The sequence below is a fragment of the Phaseolus vulgaris genome, chromosome 2 (genome assembly GCF_051622355.1).
Source record: "Phaseolus vulgaris cultivar YP4 chromosome 2, ASM5162235v1, whole genome shotgun sequence".
Classification (NCBI taxonomy): domain Eukaryota; kingdom Viridiplantae; phylum Streptophyta; class Magnoliopsida; order Fabales; family Fabaceae; genus Phaseolus; species Phaseolus vulgaris.
Genome location: NC_143499.1, coordinates 14,419,201 through 14,437,589, shown reverse-complemented (window position 1 = coordinate 14,437,589; position 18,389 = coordinate 14,419,201). Strand labels below are relative to the sequence as shown.

At 35.9% G+C, this 18,389-nt stretch overlaps 2 protein-coding genes across 2 annotated transcripts; both read right to left on the bottom strand.

The window, feature by feature from the left end:
- Positions 1 to 2,043: 2,043 nt before the first annotated feature.
- On the bottom strand, positions 2,044 to 3,725 carry LOC137810759 (large ribosomal subunit protein eL34). The gene is made up of 4 exons (XM_068612178.1): positions 3,493 to 3,725; positions 3,296 to 3,375; positions 2,444 to 2,553; positions 2,044 to 2,354 (listed from the first exon to the last, which is right to left on the bottom strand). The coding sequence occupies exons 1-4, from the start codon at positions 3,569 to 3,571 to the stop codon at positions 2,261 to 2,263; spliced, it is 363 nt and encodes a 120-aa protein (XP_068468279.1). The 5' UTR covers positions 3,572 to 3,725; the 3' UTR covers positions 2,044 to 2,260.
- An 8,477-nt stretch (positions 3,726 to 12,202) lies between these two features.
- On the bottom strand, positions 12,203 to 17,037 carry LOC137810756 (uncharacterized). Its single transcript, XM_068612175.1, has 5 exons — positions 16,450 to 17,037; positions 14,407 to 16,370; positions 13,265 to 13,684; positions 12,965 to 13,179; positions 12,203 to 12,651 (listed from the first exon to the last, which is right to left on the bottom strand). Exons 1-5 carry the CDS (start codon positions 16,617 to 16,619, stop codon positions 12,397 to 12,399), a joined length of 3,024 nt encoding a protein of 1,007 aa, XP_068468276.1. The 5' UTR covers positions 16,620 to 17,037; the 3' UTR covers positions 12,203 to 12,396.
- Positions 17,038 to 18,389: the final 1,352 nt, after the last annotated feature.

The window sequence follows — 18,389 nt, the reverse complement described above, 5'->3', positions numbered from 1 at the left end:
AGTATAAAATAACTTGAATTTTTAATATTTTTATTGGATAAAGTATTTCAATTACTACGAAATACAGAAAATGATATAAAATAATTATGCTGTAAGAGAAGGTGGGCTTCATACACACTAGACGTCATATTTTTAATATCGATGAGCAGAAAATACGCAGAAAGGTAAAATTAACATTAATATGTTTGCTTGATTTTATATTGAAAATCACACGAAGTTATTGAGGCTTCATGCCTTAGTAATGTGTACGTGATCAGTTCTTCTTTTTAACTGAGTCTCACCAAGTTATGCAAAGACTGGGAAAAGTACTAAAAAAGTCATGTTATCATCGTTAAACTATTACTCTCACTCACAACATTAACAATAAATGCATTTAGTAATCACTATACCATTAGTATACACTTTTCCATTGAATAAGAAATCTTCCAAAATTTTAAGAAATTTAAATAAATATCATTCTAAATTGTTTTGCTTTTTAAATGTTTTATTTGAATAAATAATTTAAATTTATTGAATTTTAATCTTTTTATTGGATAAAGTATTTCAATTACTACCAAATACAGAAAATTATATAAAACTCAAAAAAATCTTAAATAATAATAGGCTGAAAATATTCTCAATCAAGATTTAAGAAAAAAATAATATTATTGAAAAAATAATATTCATGTTGATGATAAAAAAAATTACTATATACATTTTAAAAAAATTATAATAGACGTTGATCGAAAAAATCTAACAATTTTCTTTAGAGAGACTAATAAGGTCTTATTTAATATCAAGTAAGAAATAATGTGGTCTATAACAACAAAAATAATTATAACAATTGAAATAAAAAATAATTCTTATCAACGTCAATAAAAAAAATCCTAATCAACATTCATTCAAAAATAATTATAAATACTGTTTCTATTTTAGTGACGTTGAGAACTTTTGAATCAAAATCGAACTAAGGAAACAAGTTTAGAAATATGAAGAATTTCAAATATTTATTTTTTAAATGAAATTTGAAATTATCTACTTTTAAGTAATCCATTCACTCATAAAATTTGAATTTAAATTTCTTTTAAAATTCCTTTATCGTAAAGTATTTCAAATTTTCTATATAAAATAATTACTCTATTTTCTCTCATAACACACTAGTAGAGTAACTGCAACTTTCCATTCATAATGAAGTAGAGGAATAGTTTCAAATAAGTAAAAATAAAGTGTATTTTGCTAAGGTCATACTCATGATAATTGTGTATATAAATCACTCTTCTCCAACGTCAAATTAATTTAAATTGTACCAATTTTTTTTTTCACTTTTAATTACACGTTTAAATAAATTTTAAATTAGTATTTTTTTAATAAATTACGTCAATAATTTTGACTAATGTCATAAACAATTTATACATTAATAATTACTTTATTTATTATTTTCAACTATTTTAAATATTACCTACACTTTACCGAGATTTAAGAAAAACATAATTTAAAATATTTATCATAATTTATTTAAATTTCTGATTTGCTCTTTTAAATTACATGAACAAAACTCACTAAATTTATCATTTAAAAAACAAGCAAGTATTTCTTAAAAATACTTAAAATATTTTTTTTAACTAAAATGACACTATTATAATAAAAATATTATATAATGTAGAATAAATATATCTTTATTATGCATGTAATTTTAGTTCATGTTCATTTACATTTGTCAATCAAGCGAAAAATTTTATTTGGTCATGAAAGTAAACTTCTGGTAACATCATTAAGTTTCTTCGGCTGATTATAACATAGTTTTGCAGTCTTTTTTTCCCTTCATCTTGTGCCAGAGCTAGCAGAAGCTAAAATGTTACTCACAATCTGAGGAGACCTTCGCCTATGACTGTCTAAACTGTTTACTCATTAAAATATACCAAAAAATGATACTCATTTCTGCTTCTGCATCCACTTTTAACCGGTTTTGCTATGCACTAGCACATAATCGAAACAAACAAATAGTCCAAATTGAGATGTATCACAATACGAGTAGAATATCAAAGTCCTACTGTAGAAACATAGTAAACAGAAACATCAAAATAAATTCTGAGACAAAAAAAAACTGTTATCAGAATGGCATTGACAAAGTTAACAATTGCACTAGAATGAGTCCAAGACAAACCAAATAATAGAAGCATGATTAACATAACAACTCTAATAAAATTTGTGATTTACTATAACCACACTCAAACCTAACAATCCTCCTCCAAAAAGATGTATCTCATTTTGCTGTCCAAATTTAACCTTTCAAGGCCTGCTTTTCCTTGGTCTTCTGGATCTTCAAGACCTTCTTCACAATCTTCTGCTCCTCAACTAAGAAAGCTCGGATAATCCTGTAAAATCAGAGAAGTTAAAAACTTAGACCAAACCATTAAATCACAAAAAGTTCTTCTAATTATAACAGATGTTAAGTACGACAAACCTCTCCCTGACAGCACTTCCAGACAAAACTCCACCATATGCACGGTTTACAGTCCTGCGGTTTCTAGGTAACCTTGACCTTTTGTATTCTGCAGGCCTCAAATGTGGAATCTGCAGTTATCAGACCAAAAACAGAGTTAAAAAAGTTATTCTATTAAATCTAAACACAAGAAACATAATATGCCTCTATAATACAAAAAACGTCTGGTAATCGAATCTAATGAAGCTTATAAAGACTTAAATAGAACAATCGCCAAAGGAAATCATACATCGTACAAACCAATCTGTATCAGATAATCCACTGAATGGCAACAAACCAAACTGAGACTAAACAACACATCATTCCTCATTTCATCAACCAAAATTACAAAAATAAAATATTAAATCACAAACTAGATACTCTATATTTATAAGGTATGTTTTAGCTTATCCCCACTTACCTATGCACGCCAATCTTAGAAGATTTCAAACACCCTAAACATTCATAACCCTGTTCACAAGCTTGGAAGGTAAAACATACTAAACATAAAGCTCTAATATAAACAAAATTTAAAGCAAGAAAGAACAACTCTGTGCACACATTGAATGCCTATCACATTATAATAACCAAAAAGCTGAGGCTATCGCATGTCAATTACACAAAAATCAAAATCCAAACTACGATCACAACCCTTCTCCCACACGCACTGATGCTCGTCCCATTATACACACAACATAAGGCAATTAATCATACTAGTCCAAAGTAACATATGGAGAGAGAATAAAGCGTCAAACAAAATAAGTAAATAAAAGAACCTTGAAAATTACACAACACCAAAAAAAAAAAGAATTGAAAGTGTAACAGAAAGCACACCCCCTGAATCCTCTTGCCAGTGACGGGGCACTTAGGTCCGCTAGCCCTCTTCTTGGTGGTCTGATAAACGAGTTTCCCACCTGCATTATATCCAGAACAGCGAACGTAGAAGCATTAGAGTAGAATTGAAATCGGAAGTAGAATGTTTGGATGAATAGCATAATGAAAGAATGAAATGTTCGGAATGGATGAATTACCAGGGGTCTTGACAACCCTGTGCTGGTTGGACTTTGTGGCATAACTGTGCCGCTTGCGATAGGTGAGACGCTGCACCATCTTCCTTCGATCACGCTATGCTCCTGCGTCTGTTTTGTTAGGGTTTTAGCAAGAAAGAAGAAGATGCGCCGCAAACAGCTATAAGAGGGGAGTATGGACTTTTGTTTTGATGCCCTATATCTAACGGCTATAAAGAGACGTTAATTCCTCACCCTTAGATGAATGTTATCTTCTATGTTAAAAAGGGAAAATATTTAATCTATTATAGTTATATAATAATATTAAGTAATTTTTTTCTTTAAATTATTTTTTCTATTTTATCCTTATATTAATATTTTATTTTATTTTATTTTATTTTTAGGAACATGGTATATTTTTTATTTTTTTATATTTTCAAAATTTTTAAATTTTAATTTTTTCAAATTTTAAAACCCTAAAGTCTTACATTTCAAATTTCGAAACAAAATTTTTAAATATGTTAGGTAAAAATTAGAAACAAAATTTTATTTAAAATATTTTATGAAAATATGTATGTAAGAATAGTTTTCAAATTGATTTAAAAAGTCGTCTTTAATCTCTTTATTGGATTTGAATATCTTCACTACCATAAACCCACATACCCACTTTACTTTTCACTTTCTTTTTTTTACCTTACTTTCCATTTTCGTTAATCCTTACTTTCCATTTTCTTTTCCTTTTTCATGTAAAAGCATATTTTCATTCTCAATTATTTTTCTCTTTCTATGTTTTGATTAATCTTTGTGGAACCCTAATTTGACCTTTGTATTATGAAATTGTAATTAAAGTTTGTGACTAGATGGAGGGGAATGAGTTAACAAAAGGGGTTGCGGGCACCATGATAGGAATGCAGAGGCCCACTCGTCTAGACCCATTAGAATGACCCGAAAACCCACTTACCTAAGTGACTATGTGTGAAGAGAATTATGCTGAGTCATATACAATTCTGTTTTTCTGCTGAATCATAGGGGTAGATACGCAATCCAATTTTGTTTTGTTGTTTCCTAGTATTGCGGGTTGCTAATGATTGGCGTTAAATAATTTGTTTAAATACTACTATGATGAAAGTAATGAATATAAGAAAATAATTATTTCCTATCTTCTCTCTCTTATATGTTTTCTGGAGGTTTCTTCCCTTGACCTCGAATCCAAGGGAGTGACCCTAGGTCTATCAATTGGTCTGACTTGCCATCTCACCACCATGATCGAACACAATACACGCTCCAAAGTCACCTCCGACCGCCTGGAAGAGGTCGTTCTTCGTCTCACCCAAAATCAAACCACCCTCACCTCTAACCAACATGAACTTTCCCTCAAAATTGATTCCATTCTCGAACAACTGAACTCTCTTAGCACCACATTCAACCCACCCAACCCCCCTCCCCACCCACCACCACCACTGATAAGTGTCTAATTTCAGTAATATTTCATATTAAAATATAGGCACTTATGAGGATTTATTGCTAATTTACATATAAAATAATCCCTAATTTATGAATTTATACCTTTTTACATTTTTTATGATCTTTATTTGAATAAGAGTATTTTATTCCCAAATTTGGTGTTAATTGCAGATTTCTAAGGAAGATTGGAGATTTGGATTAAAGATGAATGATTTGAGCTAAAAAGATAAAGATAGAAGGTCCCAGAATGGAAAAAGATGCATAGGAAGATTGGGCCTTTTTTTATGTTTTATCATTTAGCCCGTTAGCACGACACAATAAACAACCTAACCCTAGAAAACTAGGATAAATAGAGGGCTAGAGGCTCAACCTTAGGGTGCCAGATTGAGAGGAAAACACCATAGAGTGAATTGTAACCCCAATTGGGAGAATGGAAGGTGATAGAAGTATGCGTGGCTAATTCTACCCTTTGGGATTGTGAGTAATCTGCTCAAACTCTTATGTATTGAGGTGATATTTTATATATTAATATTCAGTTCTTGATTGATTATTGGTATTGTTGTTTTACTTTTAATTTTCCGTGACAAATTGAGAATCTTAAATCTGACTAGGAGGTATTTTTAGGGTTCGGACCTAAACAACAATACTTAACATATTTGAGTGCTAGGAATAGACTTGAAATGTTAATTGCTATTAAACGTCTGAGCTTCGTTCTAAGTTGTTCTTATAATTATGCGAGGGATCGATAGTTAGGGGACATTCTTAAGAATTTTATATGCGAGGAATCGATATAAATGATTTTTATACGGGCATCAATTTCAATCAAAGAACTTAATATTGACATGCTAATCAAAATACTTGAGAGTGAGAGAGATGAAACTAATCCTTATTTTTCCAATTGAAACAACTAATTCTTTGTTTGTTTTCTTATTGATCAGTGTCAACACAATTAATTCAAAACTCTTTTAATTGTTCTGTTTTTATATTTAGCGATTATTGTACTCGATAATTCACTGTTCCTTGTGGGATCGATATCCGTCCTTAGGGACAATTATTACTTTTGACAAACGCGGTGCACTTGCCGTAAAAAGCACCACCCTATACCAATCAACCACTTATTAAGCTTGAGGTTCCACGTTTTGATGGTAATGATGCCATGGGATGGATCTTCAAAATCTCACAATTCTTCGATTACCAAGGGACACCCGACGAGGACCGTATCACAGTGGCATCATTCTACATGGATGGCCATGCTCTGAGTTGGTTTCAATGGATGTTTCGCAACGACTTCATCATGTCGTGGCCTAGCTTGCTCTAAGCTCTCGAAACTAGATTTGCGTCATCGTTCTATGACGACCCCAAAGGAGCCTTGTTCAAACTTACTCAACGTGGTACTGTCAATGATTATTTGAATGAGTTTGAACGTTTGGCAAATCGCATTGTTGGCCTCGTTCCTTCGTTCCTCCTTAGTTGCTTCATCTCCGGACTCTCACCGGACATTCGCAGAGAGGTTCAAACCTTACAATCTTTGTCTCTACCTCAAGCCATGGCCCTGGCAAAACTCCACGAAGACAAGATTGAGGATCGTCGTCGCGGTTACAAGGGTAAACTTACTACACCTGCACCATCCCCAACCACCAACACTACCACAACCCCACTGCTTCCTACCCCACCTAAAATCCAATTCCGTAGGTTGAGCCCAGAGGAAAGAGTTGTCGTAGAGAGAAGGGTCTTTGCTCTAATTGCGACGAAAAATTTGGCCCAACCACAATTGTAAGGCTCGTTTCTTCCTATTAATCGGTCAAGATGATGAACAATATCTTGACCCCCACCCCCTCCCATCATCGAATCCCTCCCTCCATACCTTGACCACATAGACGCCCAAATCAGCTTCAACGCTCTTTCGGGTTCCTCGACACCTGAAGCATTTCGTTTATATGGACAGATTGGTCAATCCCGCGTTACTATCCTCATCGATGGTGGTAGCACGCACAACTTTGTGCAAACTCGGGTAGCTAAATTCCTCGCACTACCCACAAAAGTTACACACGGGCTAAAGGTCACGGTAGGCAATGGAACAATACTCGATTGTTTGCACATGTGTCCTCACACTACTGTGTCTTTTCAAGGTTTCACTTTTGATGTGGACTTGCATGTACTCCCTATTAATGGTGCAGATATTGTATTGGGGATTCAGTGGCTCAAACGTTTGGGTCCCATCATTACTGATTATGACACAATGACCATGCAATTTATCAAACACGGGAAGCTCGTCCGATTTCATGCAGATGCTCCTACCAAGCTTGTGGACGCCTCTGCACTACAGGTCAAACGACTCCTTCAAACCAATGTCGCATCTGCATTTTTTCACATTTCCATCACTAAAACCAAATCCCTAAACATTGACCCTACCCCACACCAACATATCCCAGAAATAGCCTCCCTCGTGACTGCATACCACATCATTTTTCAGACACCTACTCAACTCACTCCGTCCCACAATACTACCCACAAAATACACTTATTACCCAATTCTAACCCCGTAAATGTGCGACCATATCGCTACCCACACTTCCAAAAGGTAGAAATAGAGCAACAGGTCGATGAAATGCTATCCTCAGGTATGATTCAACTCAACCACAACCCATTTTCTTCCCCTGTTTTGCTGGTTAAGAAAAAGGACGGGAGTTGGCATTTTTGCGTGGACTACCGGGCTTTAAACTCGATCACCATAAATGATCGCTTTCCAATGTCTACCATTGATGAACATTTAGATGAATTGGCCAATGCCTCTTGGTTTTCTAAACTTGATTTGAGGCAAGGATTTCACCAAATCCTTATGGATGAACACGACATCCCTAAGACAGCTTTCCGCACCCACCAAGGCCACTATGAATATAGGGTCATGCCATTTGGGCTTTGTAATGCCCCTTCCACTTTTCAGGCAACCATGAACGAGCTTCTCAAACCATTCCTTCGCAAGTTTGCAGCTGTGTTCTTCGATGACATTCTTATATATAGTAGCTCATTCGAAGCACATCTTTCCCACTTGGAGTGTGTTTTTCAGGCACTGCGAGATGGACAATTCTTTCTCAAAGATTCTAAGTGCCTCTTTGGTAAACATCAATTGGAGTATCTCGGCCACATAATGTCCCAAAAGGGCGTGGCACCTGAGCCATAAAAAATACAGGCCATGTTGGATTGACCCGTTCCCACCACCATTAAGTCCTTGCGAGGATTTCTTGGACTCACAGGTTTTTACCACAAATTTATCAAGGGATATGAAGCTATTGCTTCACCTCTAACTGATTTCCTGCACATGGATTGTTTTCAGTGGAATCTGAATGCACAACTAGCATTTGAACACCTCAAGAAGGCTATCACAGAGGCCCCGGTTCTTATTCTTCCTGACTTCACTGTCCCCTTTGTTTTGGAAACCGATGCATCAGGCCTGGCCATGGAGGTTGTTCTCATGCAACATTCACATCCCATTGCTTTCTTTAGAAAACCTTTTTGTCCTAGATTACAACGAGCTTCTACATATGTTAGGGAGCTGCATGCAATCACCACGGTTGTGCGCAAGTGGCGCCAATATTTGTTGGGTCACCCATTTGTCATTCTAACAGATCATAAGAGCTTGAAGGAATTGATGTATCAAGTAATCTAAACACCTGAGCAACAAGTTTATCTCTCCAAACTTCTGGGCTACGATTATTCCATCCAATATAAAGTGGGGAAAAGCAATATTGTCACAGATGCCTTATCTTGCATCTCTAAGCACAATGAAGGTCAATTTTTCGTGCTTTCCATGCCCAACTTCACCTTCTTGGAGGACCTGCGCAAGTCCTTAATTGATAGCCCCGATTTTTAGAAATTAGTCACACAAATACAACACAACCCCGCCTCTTTTACAGATTATAAAATTCAGAATGGTCTCATTTTCTTCAAAGGAAAGATCTGGCTCGACCATACTAATCACTTTAAACAGCTACTGGTGGAGGAATACCATAAGACTCCTTTGGGAGGCCATATGGGGGTAGCAAAGTCCTTACATAGGTTGCAAGAAAGTTTTTACTGGACCGACATGCGCAAGGATGTCCAGCACTTCATTTCTCATTGTAGCATTTGCCAACAAGTCAAGTATGAGACCAAGAAACCGGCAGGCGTACTTCAGCCACTGCCAATCCCAACAACCATTTGGGAAGACCTTTCCTTGGATTTTATCTCTGACCTACCACCATCCCAGGGCCATATTATTATTATTGTTGTGGTGGATCCTTTTTCTAAGGGTGCTCACTTTGGCGCACTTCCCCCAAAGTATGGGGCTTTCAAGGTGGCTTCTGTTTTTTTGGACTTGGTTTGCAAACACCATGGCTTCCCTCGTAGCCTAGTCTCAGATCGTGACCCCATTTTCATCATTCAATTCTGGCAAGAGTTGTTTAAAGTATGTGGCACAAAATTGCGCATGAGCACCTCATACCATCCTGAAACTGATGGTCAAACGGAGGTCCTTAATCGAGTACTTGAGTAGTATTTGTGTTCCTTTGTTTCTGCTAAACCTTCCAGCTGGAACAAATTTCTTTCTCTAGCAGAATGGTCTTACAATACTGTTGTCCATTCCTCTACTGGAGTCACACCTTTCGAGCTTATGTATGGCAAAAGTCCTCCATCCATACCCCACTATTTGCTTGGTTCATCTTCCATTGAAGCTGTTGACAATTTGTTGGCTTCTAGACAAGAACTGTTGCTCAAATTAAGGAACCGTTTGCTCAAGGTTCAAGTTGCCATGAAACTACAAGCTGATAGCAAAAGGAGAGATATATCATATAATATAGAAGACTGGGTTTATGTCAAATTGCAGCCTTAGCGCCAGAGTTCTATTTCTAATTTGACATATCATAAATTATCTAAAAGGTTTTATGGTCCTTTTCAAATCATAGAACAGATTGGGGCAGTTGCTTATCGTTTGAATTTACCCTCTGGTTCAAAGATACACCCCGTGTTTCATTGCTCTTTGCTGAAACTTCACAAAGGTCCTCTCATTCACAATACTGATCCATTACCACCGGATACCCACGATAACCATCTTATGGTTCAACCTTTGACTATTTTGGACCGCAAATGGGACACTTCTACTTCGCCACCTTCTCTCTTAGTATTGGTGCAATGGCTGGGTTTGGCTCCGGAAGACACAAGCTGGGAAAAATGGGATGATCTTCAACACAAGTTTCACCTTGAGGACAAGGTGGTTCTCCTAGAGGAGGGTGATGATAGGAATGCAAAGGCCCACTCGTCCATACCCATTAGGATGACCCGAAAAGCCACTTACCTAAGTGACTATATGTGAAGGAGAATAATGCTAAGTCATATACAATTCTGTTTTTCTGCTGAGTCATAGGGGTAGATACGCAATCCAATTCTGTTTTGCTGTTTCCTAGTATTGCGGGTTGCCAATGATTGGCGTTAGATAATTTGTTTAAATACTACTATGGTGAAAGGAATGAATATAAGAAAAGAATTATTTCCTATCTTCTCTCTTATATGTTTTCTGGAGGTTTCTTCCCTTGACCTCGAATCCAAGGGACCTCTATCACACCATCACAACAATCAATAATTCTCTTTATGTCCATTTCAATTTGTGAAACACTAATTTAACATTTTTCTTATGAAATTGTGAATGAAACATGTGACTAGAGGTATAAGAAGGACTCAACAAGAGGAGGCAAAGGGTAAGTGATGAAAGTCCTTGATCATAAGACGTTTTCTAGAAACAATTTTATGGATTTAAATAAAATCATATAGATCAGTGACTAAAATATATTCTCATTTCGTTTTATGGAAAAAGTTACTTTCAATCTGATTTACTTATTCACAATCTTCAAACATGGAGAAACTCAGTTAGAAGAACTTAGAAAGAGGAAGAACGTAAAAAAAGGAAGACACTGAACCCCAAGACACTATTTCCCGTGCGTGTTCCTATCATATTTGGGCTTACCCCCAAGCGCAAGGTTCCAATGCAAAGGAACATTGTTAAAAGTGTGTAATCTAGATTCGGTGCGTGTTGCATCCTTGAAAAAAAGTTGCATGCGCTTCTACATCCACTGGAGAGTGTAGGGAAATGTTAGTAGTTTTGTTTGTGAATAGAAAAAAATGCTTCCTTTTGGGATTTGATTGGGAGGGTTAAGAATAAGGGGGGTGGTGGTGATGGAGGATATGAAGGAATGTGGTTGATGGTGGTGGTAAATGATAAGAACGATTTGATTAAGTCTTTCTACGGGTCCAAAGCAAAGAAAAGAGAAGCATATTTCATTATATTTTCTTCTTTTGTATATAATATTTTTTATGTTTAATGTTGATTAAATTGATAATGAATTTTTGGTTTATTACTTAATGGTGTCACATGTGCTATAACAATAAAAGTAAAAAATGCGAATTCGTAATTATAATAGTAATACAAACAATAAAACTAACTAGTTTACAATTTACAACTTTTTTATTAAATGTAATAATTATAGAAAAATAATATTTAACTGGCAAAGATTCTATAAAATCTATTCTAATAAAATAAATTATGGTTTATAATTTATTATAACATTTTAAAAATGTTTATATTTTTATAAAACTTAATCATGCTAATTTTTATGAGGTTATTTTTTTTAAAGTAAAATATATTAAATAGTATATTTTATTTAAGTGATTTATTATATATTTTCTTATAAATTATGCATTATATATGTATTAATATTAAAAAAAGCATAAATTGAGAAATTGATCTAGTTTAATAGTATATTATTATAAATATATAAGTTCAATTTGACAATTTTTTAAGAGCATAAAGTAAAAAAATAATATTCAATTTAAAAAAAATAAAAAATAAAAAAATGAACGCGGGTCAGCTCTTATGCGGAGCGAGACGAAAATTCTAGTCCGCACTAACTTTGCGAGGCGAGTCAAGTGCGGGGCGGGCCTATACGGGGCGGATTGACCCACTCCCCTATTATAAAGTAATAATAAAAGTATCCCTATTTTTTTTTAATTTTTTTTTTAAAATAAAAAAATGTTTTTCTAGCGTATAAATGCCAGGTAAAATAACTTCAATTATAGACAATATCTTTGATGAAAGATTTGAGATGACCCTTCTATTCCTTGACAGAATAAAAATATAAGAGAGAAATTTAAATTTATGAGAGGATTTTGAATAGATATTTTTATGTTAAATACAAAATTTAGGACATAAAATAGAAAAAGAACTTAGAAAGATCACACAGTCTGAAATAACCAAGCTTGCCATTTATTATATTACCATGATGTATAAGCATCAAGCTTATGTATACATATATACACTGAGAATGTATGTCCCAATTTCTGTGTAATATAGGATATCATTTTCTGTGAAAAGGTATCCCTATCTCTATTCCTCTACCATTTTTTCTTCCTCTACAATTTAGAACAAATTGATTGGAGTCAACATGGAAAAAGCATGAAGGAAGGTTCCACCTGGACAATCTTCCTGCTCAAAAACTTGATTCTGTGTAACTTCTCATTACACCATATTAGCTGTTCTTTTTTCAATCTGGACATGTTTAACACCCTTGAAATCAATCTCAACCCCACCTGAGCAACCAATTGCTCATGATCAAGTTCATCTTCATGATGCTTTTGGAACTTCTTCACTATGCAATTCCCGGTTCTCACTATGTCCTTCAGCCTTCTCTCCTTCTGCAACATATAACCCAGCATTGTAAGCAAATGAGAACACTTGATTAAATTCTCACCTTAGTCCCTCTATACATTTTAATTTTCACACTACTAAAACATGATTTTAGTGTGTCTTAGGCTATGTTTGGATAAAGATTGAAAAATATTTATGCTAATCTTAATGCACCAAATGAAGAACAAAAAAAGTGTTGCTTCCAAGATATAAGTACATTTGAACATCTAACATAAACACAGGCTATACTTGAGAAAAAGAAATTAGTTTCTTCTATTAAGGTTAAGGACTAAGATGAGATTTAGTTACTAAAGAACATACTTTCTGTAGTTGTGCTTTAGTGTCCACCATAAGACCAGGAATCATAGGGTCTTTAAGATAAACTCTGTGGTGCTGAGAAGCTTTAAAGATAACATTCCCATAATCTTTATCTGCCCGAACAAATTCCCAGAACACCCGCATTGATTCCTTGATGATCTCTGCCAACCTTCCACTTGCAATAGCAGCATCCTCTTCCCCATCTCCTTTACCATCTTCTGCAAAACAATAACAACAGAAACTAAGCATCTCACTCAAGGTGGCACCTTTTGAAGGAATGAAATAATGCTTCATTTTGCTCACCTTTAATGCCTGGAACATGGAGCAAGTTGCGAATCACGCATCGATTCTTGACATAGTTCTGTAGCCTAGGGCCTTGGAATGGTTCATTCTCTATGAATCTTTGAACTAGTACTTGAAAAAGTTGAAACTCACCAGCAACATGATTATACCTATGGCTATGAGACCCTTGTGAATCATAATGCTGTAACTCAAGGGCTTTCTTGTGTTGCCAACACAGGATTTCCCAAGAGAGGCAAACCTGCCCAACATATACCAATTCCAAATCTCTATGCAGTTCATGCACCAACTTTATCAATGGGTCGGATGAGTTCTTTGATGCTTTGCGTGGCCACAAGTTCTGAGAGATTACAGGCTTTGCACCATGGATGGTGGATTTTGGTATTGAAATTAATTTGAGAGGGTCTTTTAGTTGAAGAAGACCTGCAATTGATGACAAAGAAAATTAATCAGTGCAGATGCAAACATGATCATTGCTAAATAAACAAGTTTTCTTTGCTTAGAGTATAATATTAGAAAGCATTAACTAAACAAAAGTTTCAAACATAGTCAAAACTCTAAAAGTAATATTGAAGGTTCCCTCAACTTTATTGAATGCTTTGTACAGTAGAAGAAGGAGAATCAATCTCATTCGCTTATATTTTAATGTATAAAGTGGACATCTAGGGAAAGTAGAGAAAAGATTGGTAGGGAATGGAATTGAAATTTATGATGCCGACTTCTCACTATCTCTGGCTTTATTATTGAAAAATAAACAAGACAGAGTAGCTTTATGCGCGCATAATTAGCAAATATGATGGGGTCAAGATATGCAATGGCCCACCATGTCATGATTGTATCCAGGAGCCTTCTTCAAAAATTTCTTCCCGCTGATTGATTGTGACCAAAATTCATGAAAAAATTATGTAATCATAAAAGATTATAAAAATGGCCAAGAACAAACTACAATATGCAGTCTTGGAAATAGAAGTTCTAATTGGGCACAAGGGATCATCAGTTGAAGATTGAAGATTTAAGACTCAAGACTTCATGTTTTTTATTTTTATCATACCTGATTCAAAATTTACTAAAAACATTGAAATTGTTCAAATCTGAAATGTTCTACAGCAAGAGTTTAACATAGAAGAAGTTAATTTAGTTCTCACCTAATGCATGCATGGTCTGGTAATTCAAGATATCAAGTTTCTTCATCTTCTCTTCATAGCTCTTGTAAACCTTTAGAATTTCATCCATTTGATCCTTGTATTCAAGCTTCTCTTCAAATTCCATTGGCTTTGGATCTTCAACACCTCTTGAGGATACTCTTTCCTCCTTCTCCTCCACCACCACCTCTTCCTCTTCATCTACCTCCTCCTCTTCTTCTAAAATTGTGGCAAGTCCTCCTTGTCTTGAATTTTTCAATTCCAATCTCAGTTGTTCCACCAAATCATCATGCTCCCATTCAAGGTCGCCCTCATCGGATTCTGAGTTACTCAATTCATCCTCCCACTTAGTTTCTTCACCTTTCTCCAACTCATTCCTGAATACCTCTTCTTTTTTATCTTTGACCACAACTTTGGCAGAGTCTTTACCACCAAAACCATGTGCGTTGAAGGGTTTCAAACCCTTCATGCAGGGTTCCATTTCCACATACCCATCTTCCGAATAAATGCCTTGAGCACTAAATTCTGAAATCTTTTCATCAAATGAAGATTGCTTTGCCTCCGCATCTCCCTCCCTTTCCTCTCTCATTATCAGCTTCAGAATCTCAGGTTCAAACCCTTCACCACCATTTTTACCACCCAGAAACTGGTACACAATTGAATCATCAATTTTGTTGCTGTTACCCCAGATTACACCACTTGAGCTTGACGACTCTGACTCTGAATCTGAAGTGAGCGAGTTTTCATTGTAAAGAAAATAATCTTCATCAGATGAATCGGATCCACCAAACATTTCACTCTCAAAGTGAAGTGGAATATGGGTGGAAGAGGCTGAAACCTGATCTTGAGCAGAGTTCTCTGTCTTTACTTGAGATACAGGGTCTTCCTCTGAACCAAACTCCGAAAATTCCTTGTCGGCAATAATTTCGGTGCTGGCATATGCATTGTCAGAAACGGTTAAAACATCTGGACCCATGTAAAATTCTCGAAAACTGAACCTCAACAATGTTGGTTCCTCCATGAACCCACTTATATCTTTTCCTGATAAGTACTCGCACTTGCTTGTGGTTGTTACAGAGTTATCCTTCAAAGACACAGACCCATATGCTTCTTCTTCTCTTTCTTCTCTCTCTGTATCATCACCATGAGCATTAGACTCTTGTTCCTTGAAAACAGAGCCCTCATTTTCTTCTTTTTTCTTCCCATCGCCACTTACAGTTTCTTCAGAGACATTCTCCTTTAAAACATCATTCCTTGTTTCATTTCCACCAATTTCCATCACTTCTTCATGAACAACAGGGTCAATCTCCCCATACGAAGGTTTTTCTATTTTCTCTTCTCTCTCCACACTTTCTTGATCGATATCAGTGCTATACTCTATGGAAACAGAGATCTCGAATTCATCATCACCAACCTTTTCAACATTTTGATGAACATCTAAGTTAGTCTCCAGGGAAACAAACTCCTCTGTTTCTCTTTTAGTTTCCGTGCTATCTTCATGAATAACAGAGTCGAGGGAGCTAATTTTCATAATAATATAACCCTCTTCTTCTATTCCCTTACTCATACCATCTTCACCAATGTCAAACTCAATTTCTTTTGAAACAAAGCTCTCCGCGGACACCTCTGTTTTCATCCCATCTTCATGAACATCACAGTGGGTGTCCACGAAAACCGAGCACTTATTTTCTCCATCTTTTTTCTCACTTTCACGAGCAATCTCCGTGGAAAAAACAGAGTTCTCAGTTTTTCCACCTCTTCTCTCACTTTCAGGAGCAACCTCCATGAAAAAGGTGGAGCACTCTGTTTCTCTCCATGTCTCTTGATGAAAATCATCACTCCAAAACAGAAAACTTGCCAGCTCCTCTCGGAACCCATCAATCTCAGAATCAGAATACTGGTTCCTCTCAACATGTGGTAGTTTCTGAACAACAGCGTCATCTTTTGCATCTCCCAGATGAAGAAACCTGAAGTGAAAAAAAAGTACTCATACTCATTTGCTCATCCCATAAAATACTTCAAAATAACAATAAAAGTTAGCCAAACCTGAAGATATATCCGAGCACCAATCCCAAAGCATAGAGCACATAATTGCAAAGGAACACCCGCAGAGAACAAAAGGCCCACATCATGTTCACACAAACAAAATCATTCACAACTCGTAGGTTGATGGAATCAATGTGGGTCTTAGCCATAAAGAGGCTCCTTGTTCCCATTCAATCCAAATAAATCAACCTTGGGAAATGAAAGGTCTTGTTTTCATGTCCAGGAAAATTCCAAACCAAATTACACCCTAAAGAATACTTTGGTCATGAAAATTTCCATTTCAAACATTCATTGTTGGAGAGTGGACTCTTCCCACTTGACGACAGGGAAATAAGTGGAAGAAGGAGATCTGGGCAGTGATGATTAGTTTTTGGACAAAAAGAGCGAGATTGTGGGAGAAGATTGTGCTCTCCTGTACACTGGACACTATTTTGTTCGAGTCTGATAAGACTTGTTATAAATATTATTCGAGAAAGATAAGATTATTATGAATAATGTTTGATTTATAACATGGGAATTTCTAGTAGACAACTAAAGAGAAATTGATTGCACTTGTTTTGGTTTGGTAGCAGTTAAAGTAGTTTCCATAACAGTTATGTGGGTTTTCATGGTGGTACGTGTTATTCTGCTTGACACGTGTGAGAGTTGAAGTGGACACTGGGTTTGCCTTTAAGGCAATTTTTTCTTTTCTGTATTTGTTCACTAACTTGGAATTAGTGGGTGGTGATTGGACTCAGTAGGTCAATGTCTTGCACGGTTAGCAACAATGAAAATTTTTCCTCTGAGTTGGCAGGGATAAGAGGACTCAGGGTGTGTTTTAGTTGTTAATTTATCTTAAATCCAAGTACATATTCTGATCCCACTGCCTCTGATTTGTGATCATGAAACCAAACCCACCTGCTAGAAGAAAAAAAAAATAACAGTGATGAATCCCGGTAAGAAGAAAGATCTCATGTCTATATGTCCACTTGTACTCGATCAGAGTGCTGAACTCAATGTTCGGTGATCCAACATCGGTACCTGTGTTAAGCAGGTCAACTCGGTGATCTGGTCGAGTTAATGGGCCACATAAGTAGACCTCATGTATGAATGCGTTGAGGTTCATTCATATACTCAACGTGTATAAGGCTTGGTAAGCAAAAAAGTGCGAGTGGTGTGTTTAGTACATTCAGGTTTAGCACAAGTAAAATATTCTCTAGAATGCATAAGCCCAAGAAAGCTAGTGTTTTGGGGATAAGCTGCATGCATGATACGTAAAAGGCTTGTACGCCTATCGTGGACAGATGGTCCCTAATGCTGAAACATAAGTTGGTACCCTGGCGGCCATGCTGTTAAGATTATGCATTTCAAATGTGGAAAGATTATGTGCGGTTGTGGTACTAAGATTGTGTGCATTGTAACATACTCCTCCCATCAAACCTACTTTCGCTCGAGATAAGGTTTTCGTGAAAGAAGGGTTGTTACAGGAGGTAACCGAAAAGTAGTCTATAAAATAAACTTAAGATTCCTGATAAAGGTACACCGTTTCTAAGACTGAAACTACTTGTTTACTTACTCATTGTTTCTATAAGCCTTGTACTGACTTGATCATCAAAGTGCAATCAACAGGTATGACCTCCTCTGTTTCAAATGGAGCCGCGTTCCAACATTCAAAGGAAAGAGAAAATCCCAACAGAGACAGACGAAGTCACAATCTGTTCGTAGAGTCAACCGACAACAAGGTCAACCGACAAGAACACCACTCTTAACACTTTTTCAATTATATAAATGAAACGTGAAAGATTTAAATTTACTCATTGATAAACATGATTTGATTAATGAATCCACACTGTGCATGCAAATAAGATATGTGTGTAACATGTGATCATGGATTCAGTGACTAACCAGACTTAACAGTGTGAAGATTTGGAATCTAGCAGCGTGTCTACAAATAGGAAAAG

Excerpts from the sequence above, each read along its gene's own strand:
- LOC137810759 (XM_068612178.1), bottom strand. The coding sequence starts at position 3,571 with ATGGTGCAGCGTCTCACCTATCGCAAGCGGCACAGTTATGCCACAAAG. Across the intron at positions 3,376-3,492 it reads CAGGGTTGTCAAGACCCCTG|GTGGGAAACTCGTTTATCAG; the intron begins GTAATTCATCCA and ends GATATAATGCAG. Across the intron at positions 2,355-2,443 it reads GGAAGTGCTGTCAGGGAGAG|GATTATCCGAGCTTTCTTAG; the intron begins GTTTGTCGTACT and ends CTGATTTTACAG.
- LOC137810756 (XM_068612175.1), bottom strand. The coding sequence starts at position 16,619 with ATGGGAACAAGGAGCCTCTTTATGGCTAAGACCCACATTGATTCCATC. Across the intron at positions 13,685-14,406 it reads CCAGACCATGCATGCATTAG|GTCTTCTTCAACTAAAAGAC; the intron begins GTGAGAACTAAA and ends CATCAATTGCAG. Across the intron at positions 13,180-13,264 it reads CCATGTTCCAGGCATTAAAG|AAGATGGTAAAGGAGATGGG; the intron begins GTGAGCAAAATG and ends ATTGTTTTGCAG.